The following is a 24,831-nucleotide window of genomic DNA, read 5'->3' as shown; positions in this document are numbered from 1 at the left end:
TCCAAGTATTGGGCCAGATCCATCAAGTCTGCTGTGGGCTGGGACAAGGCATTTTCTGCCTGATGAAAGATCCCATCTTTGCATTCTGTGGGGAGGGACAGAGTTCCCTGTGCTGTGTCTATGATTACTCCCAGGTGAATGAGACTGTGTGCATAGATACCAGAGAGCTCTTTTGCTAAGTTTGCCAGAAAGCCATATGAGGACAGACTCTGAATGGTTCGATGAATGTCCAATAAGGCTTTGGAGCAAGGAGGAGACCTGATAAGGTTATCCAAAAATGGGTACACATGGGAGGCCACGATTCTTGTATAGGCCATCACCACCTTGGTGAAGACCCTGGAGGGTAAGGAGAGACCGAAGGGTAGTGCTCTGTATTGACAGTGTTTCTGATCATAAAGAAGCATAGAAAATGCTGGTGGGCTGACAGAATCAGAAAGTGAAGCTACACCTTGGTGAGATCTACTTATGTCAGGAAGTCCTGTGGCTGTATCGCTTCCATGACAGTATGAAGCGTCTCGATATGGAACTTGCATTTCCTTATAACCTTGCTGAGGTGCTTGAGGTCCAACACCACCCTCTTGGGCCCATCTTTCTTTGGCATTAGAAATAAGACAGAAAAAACACCTTAACATTTTTCTGTTAAGGGCACTGATTCTATGGAGGGATTGGATGGAAAAAATCCTGCGGGATGCCCTGAAAAAAATCGGGAGAACAACCACTTCCAATGGTAGTTAGTAACCAGCAGTCTTCTATGGCTTTTTCCCATGTGGGGAGAAAGTAGAGAAATCAGCCCTCTACTGATATTTCATAGTAGTCATTGCTGTGCTAGATTTTGTTTCTTGTTGTGCCTTGGGAATTGGGAGGCAGTATAAGAATGGTTGGGGTGGGCAGGTCTGACAGACTGTCTAGATCTGGATTTCCACAACTGCTGCCAGGAGGGCTTCCGCCCTGCTGTCCTGGACCGAAAGAAAAAATTCCTGTTGGAACTAAAATTAGGATGGTTAGAAAAGAAGGATCTCCTATTGCCTTTTCTAGATGATAACATGGCTTTCTTTTTTACTCTAGTCTCTATTAAGACTGGATCAAGCGACAGAAGCCAGGTTCATCTTGGATTTAGAGTCCACATTCCAGGTCTTAAGCCAAAGACTACACCTAGCACCATGCCTGACGCCAGGGTATCTATACTGGCATCAACCATAAAGGCTGCAGCCTTTGCTTTTTTGTTAAGTCCCTGTTTGATTTTGGTGTAGTCTTCAGGCATATCCCTAGAAATCTCCTTGGCACATAGGACTGTAGCAAAATCAAGGTAGCTGCTGATGCCTTTATAGCAAATGTAGAAGCTTCATGTGACTTGTGTAAAAACAGGTCATTCTTTCTATCCTTAGGTGCCTTTAAATGTTGCTCCCCATCTTTTGCCAAAACCAAACCACATATCAATGAGGCTACTGGTGCATCTACTAGAAGGACAGAAAATTTAGATATGATAACCTGAGGTAAAGTGTAGAACTGTTTAGGAAAAAAGCCCAAGCTTTTTGAGGCTGAAGAGGAGTTCCAATCCTCCAATATGATTTCTAGAAAGAGGTTGGGGAAAGGAATAACTGGCTTAGTTTGTTAGGTAGAGAGGAAAACCTCAGATACCATAGGGTCTACCACGCCAGGAGAGGCATATATGGATCCTGGGTTCGCTTGCAATGTTATGTGCACCTTAGCCAACAAAATCTCAAAGTCCTCATGCTTGAAGAGCTTAGGTGGGAGTTCTATGGATGTTGTATGCTCATCAGCAGACCATTCTCCCTCTTCTTTATCTGAGTCTGTGTTGGGTCACTCTTTATTTGGTAAGATTTGCTATCGGATGAGTGTGATTCAGAGTGAATCGTTAAAGGTCTGGATGGTGGCCCCAAGTTCCAGGGAGCTGCTATGGTAACATTAACTACAGGAGGAGCAGGCTGTGCCAGAGAGAGGCAGGGATTCCGTGTTTTTGTAGAAGCTGTTCCAAAAATTGGAATGCATGGGCCAGGTTCTGTCCCTGAACCTGCTTGTATGCTGGCAGAGATATGTGCAGCAGGTGCAGGGTTAATCTGCACATTGGAGGCCGAATTAATTACATATGGAGTGCTTGAATGGACATTTGGCTGGTCCTGATCCTTCTGCCTAGGCCCCTGGGAAAGTCATGTGGATCAGGTGAGTCTCGGGCTGAACTATCACTGCATCTGGGTCTGGATCTGTAATTATGCCTGTGCAGTGGGAGAGGGGCCAGTCTGAACAAGCCTCTCTCACAGCTAGGGATGGGATGGTGTGCGGGACTCAATAAGATGGACAACTGCAAGTTTTTGTGCCTAAACTTGTAGCCCACTCTTGGCATGGTGACAGGCACCACTGGGACTCGTTTGGGAACCATTTGAGTTTGGGTGGGAATATGGTGGATTGCCCAGGCCTGGGAGAACATCATTGTGTCTCCTAGAGCCCCTGGTGGCGCAGTGGTAAAACTGCCGCCCTGTAACCAGAAGGTTACAAGTTCGATCCTGACCAGGGGCTCAAGGTTGACTCAGCCTTCCATCCTTCCGAGGTCGGTAAAATGAGTACCCAGAATGTTGGGGGCAATATGCTAAATCATCGTAAACCGCTTAGAGAGCTCCGGCTATAGAGCGGTATATAAATGTAAGTGCTATTGCTAAATCCTGCAGAAACTAGGTCCCTCATACAAATTGAAAGACCTTGTGGCAATCATTCTCCACTTAAGTGGCCTCTGAGACAGAGTCCGGCTCTCAGGCAGGCTCCAATGATGCTTCATTATCATCCATTGCTGCCTGCTCTCTGTTCAAAGCTGGGACCTGAAGGGTCTCGTTCAAAGATTCCTACCCCACCTCGGAGAATAGTGGGAGAAGTGCACCTGGCTGGGCAATGGCTCCCTCAGAAGTGTGGGGGAGAAAGGCCTCGAACTGAGGTACCACCCTGGCTCCGGCTGGTTGATCTGCTGCCGTTAGAGTAAGAGGGCAGGCAGAATGCATCACCCTGCTCTCCATAGCTCCGGGTGGGCCTGAAGGTGGGCCTGAATGTTGCTTTCTCCACCTACTGGGATTGGGAAATACTGAAAGATGAGGGCGTTTGAGGCTCATTCTGACTCGCCCCCTGCTTGACCTCTGTCTCTATCCATAGATTGCAGTCCCAAGCCCTGAGGGGGAAGCAGCCAAGCTAGATTGCTCTATGAAAAAGGAGCAGTGGAAAAGGCACTCCCCCCTTTTTAAGCAGGGAGAGAGGTGGAAAATGGAGCTGAATAAAAAACAGGAGGGAAAGCTTAGGCAAATACATAAGATATTAAGTAGTATCAGAGAGAAATGAGAAATAGTTGGGAGCTTTTCCAGAAGCCCTGTTCTCGGGAGCAAGACAGGACCGGAACTGGGAGGTTCCTGCATGCGCCCTGGTTATCATGGGACTCCATCTGATTTGAATTGGTCCTGTCCAATGGGAACAAGAGGAGAATACAACCCACATTTAAGGATACCCTCCTACACAGGGAGAGTTGGGGCATATACTGCACCAATAATGAGCCCCTGGTGGCGCAGAATGAGCCCCTGGTGGCGCAGTGGTAAAACTGCCACCCTGTAACGAGAAGGTTACAAGTTCGATCCTGACCAGGGGCTCAAGGTTGACGCAGCCTTCCATCCTTCCGAGGTCGGTAAAATGAGTACCTAGAATGTTGGGGGGCAATATGCTAAATCATTGTAAACCGCTTAGAGAGCTTCCAGCTATAGAGCGGTATATAAATGTAAGTGCTATTGCTAAGTGCTATATACACCTGCAGCTTAAGTGTCCCCTTTTTGCATCTAACAGAAGTCTCTGGCCCACGAAGGCTTCCAATACAAACATAAGAACAATCCTGCTGGATCAGGCTCAAGGCCCAACTAGTTCAGCTTATTGTTTCCACACAGTAGCCCATCAGAATGCCTCTGGGAAGCCCACAGGCAAGAGCTGAGGGCGTGCCCTCTATCCTATTGTTACTCCCCTGCAATTGGTATTAGAAGCATCTTGCCTCTGAGGCTGGAGGTGGCCTATAGCCCCCAGACTAGTTGCCACTCATAGATCTAAACCCCTCTTAAAGCCATCCAGGCTGCACTCTAATAAATGCACTGTATTTTAAGGTGCCACAGGATCCTCTCATTTTTGCTAAGACAAATGGAATTTGTTGTGAAGATTATGTATTGCTTTCGCATACTAACAATCACCACAGGGACTTGGAACTTGTGGGCCATATCTGGGGGGGAGAAGGATCTGTCCCTGTTTCTAGGATCACCCAGAGTTCAAGACTTGTACACACGTAACAGAAAACCCTGCATTGATGGTCATTACATGACCACACTCTAGAATGTATAATTAAATACTACTGTAGTGATCGCAGCATAGAAATAGCAATTGCTTTTTCAGAGTGCCACTCCCAACACAATTAGAGAACCAAATTCCCTCTGTACCACATTTAAGCCTCCACTCCCTACTTTCTATATTCAAAATATATGTATACCTCATGTCCCACTATCATGAGCTAGTACAGCAACTACCATCCCAGCATTTAGTTTACCTGCCTATTCTTAGGTGCCATTCTGTTCTTGAGATGGGTTTCAGGAGTTGTGTCATAACTATCCAACCCTTTTGCAGGTAGCCGGACTCTACAACAAGAATCACTAGCTAGCAGTAAGTGTTTCTTGGTTGCAGAACACAAGCACACTTGAGGATAGTTAGGACAATTTATTGAAACTCAAAGTGATGCAATACAAGTTTTGACAGTAACTTGCTTTTCATTATAAGTGAAACTTTTAGCAAACCTTTTAGCCCCACCTTCTTTAAAATCTTGGAAGCCAGCAGAACCTTTGAGGGTTGCATCTGACCTGCAGGTCAGCAACTGACCAGCTCTGGTTCAAGGTCATAAAACATGTAAGTGGCATATTATAGGAAGGTTTTCACAATCTTAAGTATATTACTAGAGAAGAATTCTTACCCAACACTGCGATGCATTCTACTGCGGCTTGCCAGTCTTTGCTGTTCTTATCAAAGTTGTAGAATAACCTTTTCATACAGTCTCTCTGAGCTGCATCCTTTCGCTCTTCAGCGCCAGTGATCTCATTCAACATATCCTCTATATCTTTGGTCCAGTAGCGCTTGTAACCCTTTCTACTAGACTTCATCACATATTCATCAGGCAAGTCCCGGGGCACTGCAGTCTCTGAAATCTCCATCTGATATCGATTTCTGCCTGCTCCCCAATACATCATGGCTTTGCAGCCTAATCGTTCACGCTGAACTTCCAAATACTGACGAAGGCGCTCCTCGACATCACTTATATCCTCAAGAGCTTTATCATAATCCGCATCAAACCCAGTCTTTGGATTAACCACACCATTCTTCCGTGCAACGTCATGATCAAAAGCAGCATCCCACCTTTTCAATTCTGCTTCCAAGTCTGGGAAACAGCCAGTATTATCTTTAGATTTAGTTGTTGCTATTTGCTTAAGTGTTTTGGATTTAAAGTTATCCACAAGGTCTTCCAAAATTGAGATAATTTCAGCTGCTACTTTAAATCCTTCAAGTGCAGACAAGAAGTCTATGATCTTCTTCTTGCTGTACCTGGGCTCCTCATAAAAAATAGCCCTGTTGTCTGGATGGTTCTGATTCTTAAGGGATGAACCAATACTGTGGATTTTGCTCAAGAGTCTTTCAAGGTCCGGGAGTTTTTTCAGAAGGTCACGGATTTCAGACATTTTGGCAGCCTCATTTAAGAGGTCTTCAACTGCATCCAGGCGGTCATTGATAGCGGAAGGATTGCACAATGGTGCACAGATCCACTGTTTCAAGAGTCTCCTGCCAAAGGGTGTACAACAAGTGTCAATCTTTTCCAGCAATGTGCCTTCCATTGAACCAGTGGTTCCATTCTGTAGGACTTCCAGATTTGCTAGAGTCACCCCATCCAGCACCATCCGCTGGCTAGTTTTAGCAAAGGTGCTACTTGACCCTGTTCCTTTTGCAACATCAACATCCACAGGGACATATTCTTCAAATTTTGCCAGTGATAAAAGCTCCTGATCAATAATACATTTTCTAAGGTAGAAAACACATCCACCAAGAGCAGAGAGCACAAGCTCACTGTTCTCCCCAGGAGTTAGTCCCAGAGAGTCACTTTCTGCTGTCATGGATCTGATTACTGGGGGTAGAATATGACTACCACTTGCATTCTTCTTGTCCTGGAAGTAGTCTTCTTCAAGGAGAGTTTTTAGTGTTCTGGATGCATTCCAGAACTGAGAGCCAGCAATCAAGCCCTCTTGCACAGTAGACGGCAGTAAGCCTTTGAATATCTTTTGTGTTTCTGCAGAGGGGTTCCCCCGCTCAAAAAGAATCTGCACGGGAGGGTAATGAGCCAAAAGAGTTCGAAGCCTTGAGCAGTGGCGGTCATCCAGGAACTGACCAACATGGAACTTCCCCACTGTTGTGTCAATGAAGCATACCCCATAAGTACGAAGGAGACCAGTAGAATCGTCGACTTTCTCTTTTATGCAGAGGAGGTATCTGTTGTGGGTCTCCGAAAAGTCAGCATCCAGAATACCGTAAGTTTGTGTCCCTTTTGAAATTACCCTACATACTTCTCGGCGCACAACTCTGTCAAATTTTGTTGGGTGAGCCAAGGTCTTGCAGCGTGCATCCATCATCTCAGGAGTCTCCACCTGCTCAACACGGACAACTTTGTAACCTTTCTGGATTAAGACATTAGAGAATTTGTCAAAGGCGATTTCTGGGAAGCCTGCATGGGCCCAAGTACCTTTCATGAACTCCAGTCCCAGCTTGTTAACTGCAACAACTGCATCCATGTGGTACAACTCATAGAATTTACCAACTTTATAGCAAATCACAGAATCAAAATTCTGACTCTTGATTTCCCACCACTTCCGCATTCCTGGGGTGCAGTTTTTAAGGTAGTCCTCTGGCACAAAAATAGTACTTGGATCATAATCTGGATCATTTTGCCGTCTCCTACGGCCATCTTTCCTTTTACCATCCTGGAGCCATTCAATTTTATCATGCTCCCACACAGTTGGATGGTCTCCTCCTCCCCCTCCTCCATTCATGCTTAGTCGAAAATCAAAGAAGTCAGGAGCTGCAAAAGATGTTAGCCTACACTTGATTTCAGAAGAAAGATTCATCTCTCTTCTGGGAGTTTCAGGTAGGTTGTTTTTAAAGTTTTCCTTCTGGGGAGGCTTGATTACAATTTCCTGTGTTTTCTTACGAGGAGCTTTAGCTGGTCTTTCTGGGTCAAATTCAGAAGTGTCACTGTCACCTGCTCCAATGCTGTTTTCATCACTGCTGACTTCATATGGCTTAAAGTCCTGATCTGAACCCCCATTTTCACTGTCTGAATCCATGACAACTCTTCTTCTTTTGGTTTTTCCAGTATGTTTTTGTTGCCCAGCTGCCCTTTTATTTCTAGATTTCACTTCCTTTGATGTGTCAAAATCCTCACCCTCATCACTCACCTGCTAAGACAAGAGTGCGAGTCCAGAAATATAAAAGTTAGACATTAGAAGGAGTCTGATAATTAGGACAGGCTAACCCTGTTACTAGCAGGACAGTAAGAAATATGTGCCCATCCCAAACACAGCTCCCCACCTAAATGCTACCTTTCACAAAACCAATAAAGCTCTGGTTTTGTAAACAGTTTACAGGGAGGTAGGTAGGTAGATAAGGGGTTTTATGGTGCAGTAGCAGCTAGATTATATTGCATTAGACACTGGAATGTGTTTTAAATCACTGTCTCCAATCTTCAGTTCATTTGTGACTGTTCCATCAGCAATCAGGTCTTACATGCCATCAATATCCCCACTGCCAACTGTTATTATTTTGATGTGGCCGATTCTATTGTTGATCATATCTGATTTTTTAAATTGCATTCGATCCTTTTTGCACACTCCAAGGGCTCTTTTTAAAGCAAAAAATCCTATAACTGTTAATGTAATAATGTAAATAAATTTCCTACAGTCTCAAGAGGACAACCAGCCATTCGTTAAAAGTGTGGCAGAGACTGTAATGATAGCTGGCGGTTCAACATACAAGTTATTAACATTCACAAGCAGTCTGATCCATAGCTGCAGCAACACAAATAATAACATGTGCAACTGGGCAATATAGCATTGACCCACTTGTTCAAACACATCAATACTACTAAGACAAAGGCACACACAGAAAGTTGCCTGTCTGCCATAAGCAAGCTTTGCGGCAAGACCAATGTGCCCTTACAGCCGCTAAAGGTAAAGATAAAGTGTGCCATCAAGTCGATTTCTACTCCTGGCACCCAGAGTCCTGTGGTTCTCTTTGGTAGAATACAGGAGGGGTTTACCATTGCCTCCTCCTGTGCAGTTTGAGATGATGCCTTTCAGCACCTTCCTATATTGCTGCTGCCCAATATAGTACCAGCGAGGATTCAAACCAGCAACCTTCTGCTTGTTAGTCAAGCATTTCCCTGCTGTGCCAATTAAGGTGGCTTCAGCTGCTATCCAGACTTAAATTAAGTGAGAAGTACAAAGGACTGAATAAGCAAGAGTCTCTCTTCCAAATTTCCCTTATCAAGATCCACATTTTGTCACAGGCAGGTTGGTTCGTAATAGCCTACAGTTGTGATATGCATTTTCTGAAGCAGGTAAAGAACCAACCTACACTATGCAAAATCCCACTCTAGAAGGTAGGAAAGGCCTCTCTTCCATCTTTTCTGACCCCTTCCCTAAAGCAAGCATTAAACACAACAAAAAATCACCTCCGTCTCTTCATCTTCTTCCTCACTTTCTGAAGGTTTGTCACACACTGCCAGTTCAAGTCGTTCACTTTTCTCTTTTCTTATAGCAGCATCTGCCTGCTCCATTGCTCTTTTAATTTCAGGCCTTGAACTGTAAAACATACCTCCCCTCTGGGTATCCCTACCAGTAGAGCCTGTCATGAAAAGAGAAACTGGTCAGAAACCAAAACCGGGACTAAAACACAGCCAGTGTGGCCCAGAGTCTTGTTTTAATTATAATTCAGTTTATAACTAGAACTTGTTTTTATAGAAACTGCTTTTCAGTCAATTCCCTAGTCTATATTAATCAGTATTCTAGTGGAATAGTAGTAGAGATGTGCAAGCAGTGGGTTTTGCATTCCATTCTGAGCTTGGAACATTCTGACTGAAACACTGGGGTGACAGAACAGAACCCGTTCCATTCAGAACGTTCTAAGTATTCTGGCTTTTAAAAATAATCAACATAGTAGGGGTGGCGCTGGTGGGGGGGTGAGAGGGACCTTTATCATTAAATTAATCCAAGCTCTTACCAGCAGTACTGCTGGCACTGCAACTAAAGTGGCGCCGTTCCATCCAGCATCCTGTGTGGCGGCGGTGGTGGGTCTCTGGAGCTCACCTGGCCTCTGCCACAGCAGCAGTGGCTCACTGTATTGCTGCTGAGAGCTTGGATTTAATGCTGAAGGTCCCTCTCACCACCCCCCAGCGCCGCCATCACTATTTTTTTTAAAAAAAAACATAGCCCAAACACTCAGAATGTTCTGAAGGAACAGGCTTGTTCTATTTTGGGCTTGGAACAAGCCCATCAAATCAGGGTTGGTCTGTTCCAAGCTCGGAACAGTCCGCATTTCCCTAAATGGTAGTTTCTCTAATTAGCAAGTAAAAACTGTATTTGACCATGATAAGCCCTGAACATTCTATCAGTCATAAAATCCAAACTAACCTTCCAACCTGCCTGAAATAAGGTCAAGAATAACCTATCTACCCACCCATCCCCACCTTCTAAGTGTGTCCAGAAATTTATGTCCATGGTGGAAAGGTCTTTTTTAAATGCATGAAATATTTCTCAAGTTATTAGCATTTGAAGTCCCTGTTATTTTAGAGAAATGGACTCAAGAAATGCTCTAGAATTAAAGAAGGTGATTCCAAAGTGTACTGTTGCCCTGTATAGGTTCCACAGACTCAACGAAACCAAGGCAGGCTAGGGATGTGCACAGAACCGGCGGGGGGTGGTTCGAAGGGCGGGGGAGGATGCCCTTACCCCGCCCAAGTTCCTCCCAATGGCGCTCCATTTAAAAAGTCTCCGTCAGGGCAGCAGCATACCTCCCTGCCGCCTCGGTGTCCTCCTCGGCCGGAAGTAAAAGGACGTACCCAGTGTGCGTGTGCACGCCGCAAATGCATGCAACTTACGCACGCGCACCAGGTACTTCCTTTTACTTCCTGCCGAGAAGGACACCAAAGCGGCAGGAAGGTATGCTGCCTCGACTGAGACATTTAAAATGGAGCGTCATAAGGGCACCCTCCCCCACCCTTAACGGTAGCCCCCCCCACCTTTGAACCGGCAGAACCACCAGTCGTTTGAACCAGTTTGGAGGCCTATAAAGGGCCTCCAAACCAGTTCCGTGCACATCCCTAGTGCAGGTAAGTCAGACGACAGCCCATTGCAGTATCTACAAAACATCTTTTCTCCCACCACCTACTGACACAAAATCAAAGCAGCATGATCTAGACTAGGGATTCTCAACCTTGGGTCCCCAGATGTTATTGGACTTCAACTCCCATAATTCTCAACCAAAGGCCACTGGGGCTGGGGATTATGGGAGTTGAAGTCCAAAAACATCTGGGGACCCAACGTTGAGAATCCCTGATCTAGACCACTCTATATTTAGTTATTCTACCTCTTACCTGTATACGGTCTTACATATCTAACACTAACCCAACCCCTCGATGGTGGTTCATCGAAAAACTGTACGTGGATTCGAGAGGCTCTTCCTCTTCCCCGGAAAATAGATTTTTCTGTTGGATGCTCGTACACAAGGCATGGCCACCAAGGATGACCTTCAAGTTTGGCCCAAACCAAATCACCAGGTGAATATTCATAGATGTCACTGCAAAATACAAAACATATATATTTATTTATAATATGTATATATTGCCTGATAGATACATCTCTAGGCAGTGTACACAATCCAAATTACAATATAAAAATGAACAAACCTCTTTCACAGAATAGAAACGATTAAAGACATCTAGCCAACCCCACACAGAGCATCTGTGCGCTCTTTGGGGCCGGCAGATCCCCCTCTCCCCCCACCCCACCTTCTGCCTCTGGCAGCTGCCCGGGCTCCTCAGCAGCGTGGCTCCGTTGCCCGCCTCCTCTCACCAGCGCCCGCCCAGCTGGTCTCCTGCTTCTTCGTGGCGGCCCAGCCGCCACCTCACTGCGTGTGGCCCAGGCTGGGCCCAACACGGCTCCACCGACCGCCCAGTCGGCTTCCTCTCGGTAGTGCTTCCAGGCGGTGGCGGCTACTGCCGCCTCCTCACCGCGTCTGGCGACACCCCCCTTCTTCCCCCCCTCCCGGCAACCCGGCCTGGGCCTTGCTCTGCTGCACTCCGCCTCTTCGTGGCAGCCCAGCTGCCTCACCGCAGCCAGCCTCTGCTGCCTGCCCATCCTGGGCCTGCCGCCGCATCCCCACACACCTGGCCAGCTTAGTGAATTATAGAAATAGAAGATATAGATTCACAGAGTGAAACAGAATAATTTACAAGATAAAAAACAAACAGTTTAAAATTAATTTTAATTAAAAGCCTGAAAAAACAGGTGTGTCTTAAGAATTTTTAAACGACATCAGAGATGGAGAACCTCTTATTTTGACAGGGAATACATTCTAAAGCCCTGGGGCAGCCACAGAAAAGGCCAGGCCCAGAGTCCTGAGTCACCCTCAGACAAGATTGTGGCACTGTAACTGGACCTCCCTAGATGATCTTAATAAGGTAGCAGGGTTCACGACATAGAAGATATTCTCTGAAAACGCATCTTTTTCAACAATGGCTCATACCTATTTTTACCTAGGCCTCTCTTCTGAACTTAACTCTTCTTTCCAGACTTCTCTAAATGTAAGAATTTATCTTACATTTATCCCCAGTAATCAACAATTTCTATTTGCGATGATGCAAAATAAAAACAAGTGTTTTCAAGTATGCAGAGAGTTCCTTTCCCTCAGCACTGAACAACTGCAGCACATACATTCAATTGAGATGGGGGGGGGTACAGCGGGGGGAGAAGCTCCAAGGTAGAGGATAGGTCTGTGCATCAGAACCTCTGAATCTGAAAAAATGTACCGCTCTATGCCACAGTGCCACACAGAGGCAGATGCTCCCAGGCCCACACAGTAACTGCCATTTCCAGCACTAGAAGGCAGGGGTTCTTCTGCAAACAGAGGTCAAAGTGAAAGCTGGAAGGTAAGAAGGGGATGCTGGGAAGATGCAAGTGGGCATGTGGGAACTGCTGTGTCCAGTCCTCCCCCCGCAGCGCTTTCCCTGTGGAAGTTCCAGATGTCCCTGCACATGGGTGAAGAAATGCTTACTCGGTTGATCAGCCAGTCAAAATATTTTCATTTCTTTTTTAAATCCTGGGTGAGTTGAGTTTTAATGTGTCTGGGTCTGTCTGGAGATGGGGATAAAGGGGGTGTATCCACTGATTATGGGGCAGCTATTCCAGTGGTGGGGGGGAATAGAACCACCACCTGGTTCTATTACTATTACTATTACATAATACTATTACTATTATAGAACCACCACCTGATTCTATTACTAAAAGTAATATTGTCAAGTCCGCAGGCCATTGCAGGGGAAGGGAAATCAAAAACTTAATTGCCGTTTCCCCTTCTGGCTCTCCTGCCAGCTCTTTGACCTTGGAAAGCAATGCCGACCACCTGCAGAGCCTTGTCTTGCTCCTTTGTAATGGCAGGTTGGTCAAAAATAAACCTGAAATCATCCATGATCTGATTCGGGGTGAAGGAGCTGATCTGGTATGTAATACAGAGACTTGGTTGGGGAAGGCTGGTGTCCCAGTCTGGTCTCAGCTTCTCCCTCCAGGGTACTCTGTTGAGGATCAGGGGAGGGGACGTGGGGGGGGGGAGGTGGAATGGCTATGGTCTATAAGAACAATATCTCCCTTGCCAGGATCCCTGTCGAAGTGTCTTACCATACTGAATGTGAGTATCTAAGTTTGGGGATCAGGGATAGACTAAGACTTCTGTTGGTGTACCGATCACCCTGCTGCCCGATCGAGTCCCTAACAGCACTGACAGAATTGGTCTCATGTTTGGCATTGGAATCTCCCAAGCTTATAGTGCTGGGGGACTTCAATGTTCACTTTGAAACCAATTTGTCTAGGGCAACTCAGGAGTTCATAGCGACCATGACGACTATGGGCCTATCCCAAGTTGTCTCAGGACAGACACATATTGCTGGTCACACACTTGATCTGGCCTTTCACTCTGAACAGGGTGGTGTTCCGTGGGTGGGGGCTCCTGTGATTTCCCCATTGTCATGGACGGACCACCATCTGGTTAAGGTTGGACTCACGACCACATCCAACCTCCGCAGGGATTGGGGGCCCATTAGAATGGTCCGCCCGAGAAGGTTACAGGATCCAATAGGATTCCAAGAAGCCTTGGAGGGATTTATTGTTGGCTCTGCTGGTTATCCTGTCGACACTGATAGAGAACTGGAATAATCAATTCACCAGGGCAGTGGACACGATCGCTCTTAAGCGTCCTCTATGACCCGCTCCGAAACTGGCCCTTGGTATACGGAAGAATTACTGGGGCTGAAGCGGTGAGGTAGAGGACTAGAGCGCAAGTGGAGAAAGACTCTAATCTGACAGACTACTACATAAAGCACATTTGAAGATCTATGCTCAGGTGATAAGATTCTTTTCCTCCCGTATCGTATCCGCAAGTTCACGTCCGGCAGAGTTGTTCAAGCTAGAAAACCTAGGTGGACCAGAGTCCTCCACAGAATCATTATGGGTAACCTTATAAGGACTGAAAGGAGATGTGTTACTAGGGATGTGCTATTGCCCTCCAGATCAAAGCGCTGAGAGTGACCTGGAGTTGGAGAAACAAATAAGAGAGGCATCAAAGAGAGACAGGGCAGTAATAATGGGTGACTTCAACTACCCACATATAGACTGGGTAAATTCACATTCAGGTATGAGAGAGAGTCCAAATCTCTAGATGTGCTAAATGACTGTGCCTTAGAACAGTTAGTCGAGGAAACGACCAGAGAGATGGCGACTTTAGATTTAATCCAGGACCTGGTGTGAGATGTCAGTGTTGCAGAACCACTGGGTAGCAGTGACCATAGTGTGATCCAATTCAGCATATATGCAAGTGGAGAATTAAGGAAGTCCCAACTCAGATGCATTGGACTTCAGAAGAGGAAACTTCTCAAAAATGAGGGGACTGGTAAGAAGTTGAAAGGGAAAGTCTGGAGGGTCAAATCATTCCAGAATGCATGAAACTTATTTAAAACCACAGTACTAGAAACACAGTTGAAATGTATACCAAGAAGGAGAAAAGGTACCACCAAGTTCAGGAGGATGCCAGCGTGGCTAACAAGTAGAGTCAGGGAAGCTATAAAAGGGAAGAAGCAAGGGAGGAAGACTTGCTTAAGAAAATGGAGGTCCTGCCCAAATGAAGAGAACAGGAAGGAACATCAACTCTGGCAAAAGAAATGCAAGGACACAATAAGGGATCCAAGAGAGGGTTTGAAGAGCATATAGCTAGAAGTGTCAAGGGGAATAACAAAGACTTCTTTAAATATATCACAAGCAGAAAACCTGCCAGGGAGGCAGTTGGACCCTTAGATGATGAGGATGTGAAAGGGATTATTAAGAAGGATAAGGAGATAGCAGAGAAGCTGAATGAGTTTTTTTGCATCTGTCTTCACGGCAGAGGATACTGACCATATACCCTCTCCAGAATTGAGTTTTTCAGGCTTAGTGGCTGAGGAACTAGGTGAATTTGAGGTGACACGGGAAGATGTTCTAAACTTTCTTGAAAAGCTAAAAACAAACAAATCGCCAGGGCTAGACGGCATCCACCCAAGAGTTCTGGAGGAACTCAGATCAAAATATATAACTTGTCCCTACAATCAGGCTCTGTACCAGAGGACTGGAAAGTAGCCAATGTGACTCCAATTTTCAAGAAAGTATCCGGGGGGGGGGGACCGGGAAATTACAGGCCGGTCAGCTTAACTTTGGTGCCGGGTAAATTGATGGAAAGGATACTTAAGGACAAAACTGTTAAACATATAGAAGAACAGACCTTGTTGAAGGAGAACCAGCATGGCTTCTGCAAGGGAAAGTCTTGCCTCACTAACCTTTTGGAGTTCTTTGAGAGTGTCAACAGGCATGTGGATAAAGGTTATCTGATTGACACAGTATACTTGGACTTCCAAAAAGCTTTTGATAAAGTTCCCCACCAAAGGCTCTTGAGTAAACTTAGCAGTCATGGAATAAGGGGACAGGTTCATGTGTGGATTGGTAACTGGTTGAAGGACAGGAAACAGAGTAGAATGGACAGTTTTCACAATGGAGGTAGGTAGGAAGTGGGGTCTCCCAGGGACTGGTACTGGGACCAGTGCTCGAAACCATCTAGAAGTTGAGGTAACCAGCGAAGTTGCCAAATTTGCAGATGACACTAAACTATTTAGGGTAGTGAAATCCACAACAGTTTGTGAGGAACTGCAAAAAGATCTCTCCAAACTGCGATAGTGGGCGACAAAAGGGCAAATGAGGGTCAATGTAAATAAGTGTAATGTGATGCACATTGGGGCAAAACACACCAACTTCACATATATGCTGATGGGATTTGAGCTGTCGGTGACTGACCAGGAGGAGAGATATCTTGGGGTCGTGGTGGACAGCTCATTGAAAGTGTTGTTTCAGTGCACAGCAGCTGTGAAAAAAGCTAATTCCATGCAAGGAATCATTAGGAGAGGGATTGAAAATAAAAATGCTAATATTATAGTGCCCTTATACAAATCTATGGTGCGGCCACTTCTGGAGTACTGTGTACAGCTTTGGTCACCATATCTTAAGGATATTTTAGAACTAGAAAAGGTGCAGAAGAGGGCAACCAAAATGATCAGGGGCCTGGAGCACCTTCCTTATGAGGCTAGGCTACAGCATCTGGGGCTCTTTACCTTGGAAAAGAGGAGACTAAGGGGAGACATGATAGAAGTGTATAAAATTATGCATGGAGTGGAGAGGGTGGACAGAGAGAAATTTTTCTCCTTCTCATAACACTAGAACCAGCGGTCACCCCATGAAACTGAAGGTTGATAAATTTAGGACCAACAAGAGGAAGTACTTTTTCCACAGAGTGCATAATTAATCTGTGGAATTCCTTGCCATGGGATGTGGTGACGGCCACTAGCTTGGGTGGCTTTAAAAGGGGTTTAGACAGATTCATGGAGGACAGGTCTATCAATGGCTACTACTCTGATGGCTGTGGGCCATCTCCAGCCTCAGAGACACGATGCCTCTCAATACCAGTTGCAGGAAAGCAACAGCAGGAGAGAGGACATGCACATACCTCTTGCCTGTGGGCTTCCCAGAGGCATCTGGTGGGCCACTATGTGGAACAGGATACTGGACTAGATGGGCCTTGTGCCTCATCCAGCAGGGCTGTTCTTATGTTGTGAGGGGGCGAAGGTACACCGCTTCCCCCTTGAATCAGTACTTGGAACCAATAATTACTCACTGATATTTTTAATGAGTTTTTGGTAGACAAATATCTCATATTTGGGCCGACTTAGATTCAGACTCCACAACTGTTACAGTCTGATGCCAAGGTGTTCAGCAGCTCCTCTTATGTGATGACCCTGGATCAGTTTCATTTCATGACCCCTGAGGATGTGGACAAGTTGCTTAGAATGGTGCAGCCTACCACCTGCCCTCTTGATCCTTGCCCAACATAGCATATCTGGCAGGGAGGCTGCTGTAAAGAACCTGGTAGAGATTATAAATGCTTCTCTGAGGTATAGGATGCCTCCTTGTCTTAAGGAGGCAATCATTAGACTTCTTCTGAAGAAGCCTGCCTTGGAACCCTCAGATTTAAGCAACTACAGGCCTGTCTCCAACCTTCCAGCTGGGCAAGGTGATTGAGAAGGTGGTGGTCTCCCAGCTCCAGGCGGTCTTGGAGGAAGCGGATCATCTAAACCTATTTCAAGCTGGCTTTCGGGCAGGCTATTGGGTGGAGAATGCCTTGGTCAGCCTGATGGATGATCTCCAGTCGGGAGTTGACAGAGGAAGCATGACTTTGTGGGCCCTTTTAGATCTCTTGGCAGCTTTCGATGCTATCAACCATAGTATCCTTCTGGACCATCTGAGGGGTTTAGAGGAACTGCTTTGCAGTGGTTTCACTCCTACCTCACAGGCAGAGTCCAGATGGTGTCCCTTGGAGACTTCTTCCAAATCTGAACTTTCCTATGGTGTCCCTCAGGGCTCCATATTGTTTCCAATGTTATTTAAAATCTACATGAAACTGCTGGGAGAAATCATCAGATTTGGTGCAAGGTGTTATCAGTATGCTGATGGCATCCATAACATCATCAGGAGAAGGCATAAATGCCTCCCTAAATGCCTGCCTGGAGGCAATAAAGAGCTCGATGCGGGATAACAAACTGAGGCTAAATCCAGATAAGACGGAGGTACTTATTGTTTAAAGCTCTGTGAATTTCTTGTTCATATATTAAAAATTAAATATTTTTATTGTTTAATTGTTTAATAGTTTTATATTGTTCTAAATGTTTTGTAAACCGCCTTGGGATTCTTTTAATGAAAGGCGGTATAAAAAAAATCTAACAATAAACAATAAATAAAGTTGTGCAGGGTCAGAACTTGGGAGCCAATTTTGATCTGAACCTCTCCCTGGTGTCCCAGGTTGAGGTGGTGGCCAAAGGTGCTTTTTATTGGCTTCGGCTGATACGCCAGCTGTGTCCGTTTCTTGAGATGAACGACCTTAAAACAGTGGTACATATGCTGGTAACCTCTAGTCTGGATTGCTGCAATGTGCTGTATGTGGGGACACCTTTGTACACAGTCTGGAAACTGCAGTTGGTCCAGAATGAGGAGGCCAGGTTGGTCTCTAGGTCATCAAGGAGAGACCATATTACTTCTGTGTTGAAAGAACTACACTGGCTGCCGATACCTTTCTGGGCAAAATACAAGGTGCTTTTTATTACCTATAAAGCCCTAAACAGCTTAGGCCCTGAGTATTTAAGAGAACATCTTCTTCACCATGAGCCCCACTGCCTGTTAACATCATTTGGAGAAGTTTGTATGCGGTTGCCACCAACTCGTTTGGTGACTACTTGGGAACGGGCCTTCTCTGTTGCTGCCCCTGGACTTTGGAATGCGCTCCCTGTTGAAATAAGAGCCTCCCCACTCTGGCAACTTTTTAAAAAGCGCTGAAGACACATTTATTCACCCAGGCTTTTAATTAGATTTATGGTTTTAAAATTTCAATATTGGTTTTAAATTATTTTAATTGTTTAATTGAATTGATGATGTTAGAATTGATTTTAACTGTTTTTATTTTGATGTAAACTACCCTGAGCCATTTTTGGAAGGGTGGTGATGAAATAATAACAGAATTGTACAGCCTGCAATAGTTTGAATAATAGTTCTCTGCAAGAGAAGCTGCTTTACCTGTGAGTGCAAAGCACTATCAAAGCTATGTCTCTCTGGTAGAATTCCATCCCCCATAGGTTACAGCGACCGACTGTGGAATGTAGATATGTAGAAAAGCTGATATGACTAGGATGAAGCTGGCTGTCTGCCCGTGTACATGTTTGTGGTTTGTGCCTGGCCTTGGTTAGGTACTCTGGCAACAACATGCTGTTTTCTTGTATGGATGACTTTTGAATTTTTCTTGTATAAAGGTATGGATGTTTGAAAGAATTCTTTGTCCTGCACATTGGCATTAGCCAAGGCAGCACCTCTGTTCTTAAGGCAGAATAAAATGCTTTGATCTTAAAGTCCTCTCATTTGAGCTGATTATTGACTCCATCTGCCCAGAAACGAACCTCCCCTACTGGGTCAAGTCTACCCTAGTACATCAGTGGTATATAAATCAAATAAATAAAATACAAAGTGCTAGTTATTACCTATAAATAGTTGGTTATTTACCTATAAATTATTATACTATGCTGCAAGGATGCTTGTGGGCCCTAGTTGCTTCATGGGTGTCACATCCATCCTGTGGCAGTTTCATTGGTTACCAGTCCGCTTCCGGGCTAGATTCAAGGTGCTGGTCTTGACCTTTAAAGCTCTACACAGCTTGGGTCAGGGTACCTGTCAGACCACATTCGCCCATATGAACCTGCCAGGACCCTCCGCTTGGCATCTCAGGCCCTGCCACTAACAGAGATCCGCTTAGTGGGGACAAGAGACAGGGCCTTTTCAGCTGTGGCCCCTCAGCTTTGGAACACCTTCCCCGAAGAGTTTCGCCATGCTCCCTCCCTCAGTGTTTAAAACAAAAAAAATTTATACTCATTTTTAAAGAAGCTTTTAAATGTTTTATCTGCTGTTTATATCTGGTAGGTTATTTAGATTTTTATATTTCTCCATTTTTAGCCTTTTATTAATAAGTTAATTTGAATTTTTTTAAAAAAAAATAATCTAATTTTCAATGTAGTTTTAACCTGGTCTCTTAACTTGTTTGACTTTATCCTTTATTTTACACTGCATTTTTAAATTAATGTTGTGAGCCACCTCGAGCACTAGTGCACTGGAGGGGCGGAGTATAAATAAATACATACATTAAGCCCTGGATGGGTTGGGCCCAGGGTATTTAACAGAGCACCTTCTTCATGAAATCCCACTGCCTATTAAAAACATCGGGGGAGATCCGGTTGTGGTTGCTACTGGCCTGTTTGATGGCGACCCAAAATCGGGACTTTTCCAGGGTTGCCTCATGGCTCTGGAACACACACACTCTGATTTCATTTGGGAGTCTCTTCATCTCTGGCTGTTTTTAAAACACACCTGTTTTATCAGGCAGTTAGTGAATGATTTTAAAAGTTTTATTTACGGCAATTTTAATGTGTTTTTACATGATTTTTAGATTTTCATTGTTGTTAAGTTGTAAAGTTATATAGGGTGCTATAAACATACAATAAATAAATTATATTCAAAGCATATACAAAGCTGTACACATCATTATACAAATGTTATGTTTAACATGCATACAGTAAAACAGTTTCTGTCTGTACCTTGCATTTGAGGGGGACTGTACCCAGGCTGATGTAAATGAACACAAACATGTGTAGGACAAGAAATCTATTTTGAACAAACAGTAGAGAATATAGAGTATAATGGATAGATTAGACAATGGGTGACATACTTTACAAAGCAGCACGGGCAGTAGAAGCCCTACCTATACGTGAACAGTGCTGGAAGAGAAGCACTGCAGAACAGCTGCACAGTAGCATAATATTGTACAAATGCAGTTGTGCGGCTTTACACCACAGCAGAGCTGCCCTGTGATGCAACTCTTCCAACACACACGGCAGTGCAGGCAGAGCTCCTACCACCAGCGTTGCTTTGGCCCTGCTAAGGAAGCAAAGAGGCATCTTTTAAAGTAGTGATTTTCTCATATTATATTACAAGGTGTTGTGCAAATAGGCATTTCCAAAATGGCTATGCTGACGCTGGGAAAAACTTTAAGGCCTGAACTAAAATGAACTAAAGTAATAGAACCAAGCTATGATCAGTTATTTTGCTAAAGTTGTTTTGCACTTTATAACCATTTTCTAACCAGTATCAATCATTTATTTTTCATATTTTTATATCATCTGATATATACATCTCTAGGCAGTGTTCTTGCTCTAAATTACAGTTCTTGCTCAAGATTTGGCAAAATGAGCCAAAAACATCTGAGTGGGGACATACAGACAGTTGGGCAAAGTTGTAAACCATATTGAAGTGTGCGCAGTGCAAAGAAAAGAAAAATGTGCATACGGTGGCAGAGTGCAAAGAGAGACATGACAACTGGAAAGGGACAACCAATGGAAAGGGATCTCCCGAGTTTAACAAAGTCTGACCTTGACTTGCAACCAAGGCTGAACTCTGTGGGACTTTCCATTCCTGGGCCTTGAGGGACTTTCCACTGTGTCCATGGGAAGGGGTGGAGATCTATAGCCAGAAAGACCACCCTACGGTGTACCAATATACTCCACCCAAACAGCAAGGAAGACCCCAACACCTTGCAACTCAGGACTTGCATGCAACATCTTCCTCATCCTGAACACACCCTTTGGACCTAACTTTGAGAGCCATCTCAATAGTTATGCTAAAGTATGTGTAAAATGTTGTGTGTTTGAGTCCTGACATCATTTAATAATCTTGTGACTTGTCTTAAGAACTGTATGTGCTGCAGTTGCCATCAAACATTATTTTACCTTTTACCATATCCACCCATTGCATTACTTTTACATTAATAGAAGTTACAGTAAAAGGGATTCAACCTAAACTTCAGTCTCCAGTGTCTCTCCCACAACCACTCTAGATCTCAAAGTCTGGGGCTTGACCCCAGCATAACACAGGGTAAGAGTAATTGTTCTCATCCAGTGAGAGTAGCGCATATCTCCAATGGCGGCTGTTGGTGTTTCTTTTTAGATTGTTTTATGTATAAACTTCCCTGACCCAAAAAGGCTCACAAACTGTTTTGAGATCTTTGTTGAAAACCAATATCTAAATATAGTATTAGTTTGCACAGTATGCCAGTCACTGTAGCGGCTTTAAGATACATTTCAAAATACCAAGCAAAATAAAGAAATGCACTTTGTAGCAGAAGACCCATAAGTTTTTTTTTATTTTAAAAATGGTAACAGGATTAATGGAATAGGGTCTTCCCATTCTTGTTCCCACTACTTTAACCCTGTTGGTCAATCCCGCCATTGACAATCAGTAAAAAGCAGAGATCTGGGCAACTCCCCAACTCACATAAAATGAACTGCAATGAGCATTAAGCGCACATTTTCACAGAGCTCTTAAGAACCCTGTCTTAAGAACTTCAGTTTTTTCATGATACAAAAAAAGGGGGGGGAAGAGCAAAATGATTCAATCAAATGAAAATTTGGCCTCATTTTGCCTTAAAAATAAAAAGGAAAGAGAGGGAAAGGGTACCCAGACTAGTTTTCTTTAACATTCCAGGAATAGCCACCTCCAAGATAGCTATTGCACCACAGCAATGATTCTAAAAACAACCTGAAGCTCTTCCATATATTCATGTTTGGAAGAAACTTAGACCAGTTAAAGTGTGTGTGTGGGAGGCAGTGGACGGGATTGGTTAGTAAATACATTCAGCCCACAAAAACCTGGAGTGAACACAACTATTCATTCACTGCCTTGGCCTGGTATCATAACACCAAAACTCTTTGCCAACAGGTATTAAGTAAGTAAAGTTGCACCCTCGAGTCGGTGTCGTCTCCAGGCGGCCCAAGAGCCATGTGGTTTTCTTTGGTAGAATACAGCAAGGGTTTACTATTGCCAGCCACTTCCCACTGCAGTATGAGATAATGCCTTTCATGCACCGCTGCTGCCCGATATAGGGGTTTCCCACAGTCTGGGAAACACACCAGCGGGGATTCGAACCAGCAACCTCTTGCTCCCTAGGCAAGTTACTGCCCCTCTGCGCCCTTAGGTGTGCTTTTAATGCTGGCTTCACCTGCACCCCTGGGCTTCCGTTGCGCTTTTTGGGAGCGTGCAAACACAGACCCGGTGACAGGCGAGCCGACTCCTCCACGCCAGTTCATTCAGCCACCAGTCCCACTGGGTCCTAGAGGCAGCCGCACCTCACAACACACCCCGGGCACAGGACTGAGCCCCGGGCGCTTGGAACCAGGAGGGCTCAGAGGTGGGATCGGGAGCAGGATCCCGCCGAGTTCAATGGGATTCGCCCCCCGCTAAACGAGCAGAGGGTGCAACCGGGCAGTTCCACACAGACACACACCCCTCCACCGCCCTACCCCGCCGGCAGGCTTATTCGGGAGCAAGCCGCGTGGAGCTCAGCGGAGCTCACGGCCGCCGCCGAGCAGACATGCGGAGGGCCAGGCGGCGAAGGAGGCACCTCAGCAGCCCGACACCCCGCCTCCTCCTCCCTCCAGCGAGGAGAGATTTCTCTGCATGGGGGGGGTGCGTGTCTGCTGGTGTGTTTGTGTGTGTGTGTGGCCTAGCCACGTTTTCTAGCGGGGCCTACACGAGCAGCTGCAACCAGGGGCCGCCTCCTTCACCCTCCGCCCGCTTCCTCGCCTCCCCCCGCGTCCTCCTCCTCATCCGGCCTCCTTTCCTCACCTGCCCTCCATGCTGCCCCGCCCCCCCATGCACCGTCAGCCTCCCATCCGATTTACCTCAGGGGCGTCCTTCCTTCCTCCCTCCCTCCCTCCCTCCCAGGCCTAACCTCCTCCAGGCTCTTCGGGGAGGGCCCAGCGCTGCACTTGCCGCACCGCCGCCACCTCCCTCCATCACCCTGGCGGGGGCGGCGGCGGCGGGGGCGCCAGGGGGGCCTACCTCTGCACCGGCGCCCTCGCTCCGCCTCCGCTGCTGCAGTGGGCTTTGGTCATCGCCGAGGCCGTGGTGGAGCCCTCGGCGTCGCTGGAGGGGCTGTTGTGGTGGCTGCTGCCGCCGCTTTCGCCGTCCTTGCCCACCGTCTTGGGGAAGAAACTGAGGAGTGTGCTTTGGCGGGACATGGCGGCGGAAGAGGAGGGCGGAGGAGAAGAGGGCGGGGTGTGAAGTGAACCGCCAAGCGGGCTCGATTTGGGTCTCCAGCGCGGCCTCCCGCCCCTCTCGCGCTCAAGGAGCAGCGCGCGAAATTTCCGTCCACGCCCAGCGAGGCCAGAAAGAGGGAGGATCCTCCTCCGCCAGGCAGCAGCGGCCTGTTGGGCAAGCGAGCGAGCGAGGGAGGGAGGAAGCCCGCCCTGGCGGGTGGTGGTGGGAGGAGCCGCCGGAGGAGAATTGCCGCGTCGTTGGCCAACGAGGAGCCGCTGCATTTCTAGGTCGCCCGCGAAAAGACGTTATCTCTCTTGTTCTTTCTTAATCGGCCGCCTGTGCTGGTGGCTCATGGCTGGGCAAGGTTCCAGGAGCTTCTCCCTTGGACTCTGCCTTGGTTTCATTTTATAAGCGTAGTGGTCAGGCCGTCTTTCAAACAACAGCAGTAAAGCAAAAAACAATATTTTATTTCCTTCTTTGTAAACCAATATGAAAGCTTTTTTTAAAGAAATAATAATTGAAAAGCTCCTCCAGGATCGACTATTGCAATGCACTCTGTGGGGCTGTCTTTGTACATAGTTTGGAAACTTCAGTTAGTTCAAAATGTGGCAGCCAGACTGGTCTCTCGGGTAATCCGGAGAGACCATATTATGTCTGTTTTAAAACAGTTGCACTGACTGCTGATATGTTTTCAGGAGAAATACAAAGTGCTGGTTATTACCTTTAAAGCCCCTGAATGGCTTGGGTCTTGGCTACCTTAGAGATTGCCGCTTTCAGTATGTTCCCCATTTGCACATTGAGGTCATCTGGAGAGGTCCGTCTCCAGTTACCACCAGTACGTCTAGTGGCAACTCAGAACCGGGCCTTTTTTGTAGCTTCTCCTGGCCTATGGAATGCACTCCCAACAGTTTAGGCTCGCTGTTGGCCTTTAAGAGAGCCCTAAAAACTTGCTTGTTTGGCCTGGCCTTTCAAGGTTTTAAAATTATTTTTTTAAGTGTTTTAAATGGTTTAAATTGCTTTTGTATTGTTTTGAGCACTGTGTTTTAAATTATGTGTGTTTTTGTCTTTTTAAATTGGTTGTACCAGAGCCTTTGGATACAGCAGTTTATAAATGTAAATAATTAAAATTATAAATTAATAATATGGACCTAGGTCTCAAACGGGTTGTTCTTTGCTTTGTGCAGCAGCCATTTTGTGCATTTCTGTTTTCTCCTCTAGCTCTTCCTTGCACCTCCACTGTATCTAG

The 24,831-nt window shown here is 45.8% G+C and overlaps 1 protein-coding gene across 3 annotated transcripts in view; it reads right to left on the bottom strand.

The window, feature by feature from the left end:
* The window catches only part of MSH6 (mutS homolog 6), a 47,500-nt gene extending 23,697 nt beyond the window's left edge, over nucleotides 1-23,803 (bottom strand). Inside the window, exons 1-4 of one of the 3 annotated variants that reach the window (XM_053243944.1) lie at nucleotides 23,388-23,803; nucleotides 10,709-10,911; nucleotides 8,789-8,961; nucleotides 4,991-7,517 (exon numbers count right to left, since the gene is read on the bottom strand). In XM_053243944.1, coding sequence (XP_053099919.1) covers nucleotides 4,991-7,517; nucleotides 8,789-8,961; nucleotides 10,709-10,911; nucleotides 23,388-23,566 — 3,082 coding nt within the window. In that variant the 5' untranslated portion in view covers nucleotides 23,567-23,803. The remainder of the gene's footprint in view (nucleotides 1-4,990; nucleotides 7,518-8,788; nucleotides 8,962-10,708; nucleotides 10,912-23,387) is intronic. The other 2 variants (XM_053243925.1, XM_053243934.1) reach the window with 2 other exon arrangements.
* Nucleotides 23,804-24,831: the final 1,028 nt, after the last annotated feature.

The sequence above is a fragment of the Hemicordylus capensis genome, chromosome 1, assembly GCF_027244095.1.
Source record: "Hemicordylus capensis ecotype Gifberg chromosome 1, rHemCap1.1.pri, whole genome shotgun sequence".
In the NCBI taxonomy this organism is placed as follows: domain Eukaryota; kingdom Metazoa; phylum Chordata; class Lepidosauria; order Squamata; family Cordylidae; genus Hemicordylus; species Hemicordylus capensis.
The sequence above is the reverse complement of the archived record's forward strand: the minus strand, read 5'-3'. Positions and strand labels throughout refer to the sequence as shown.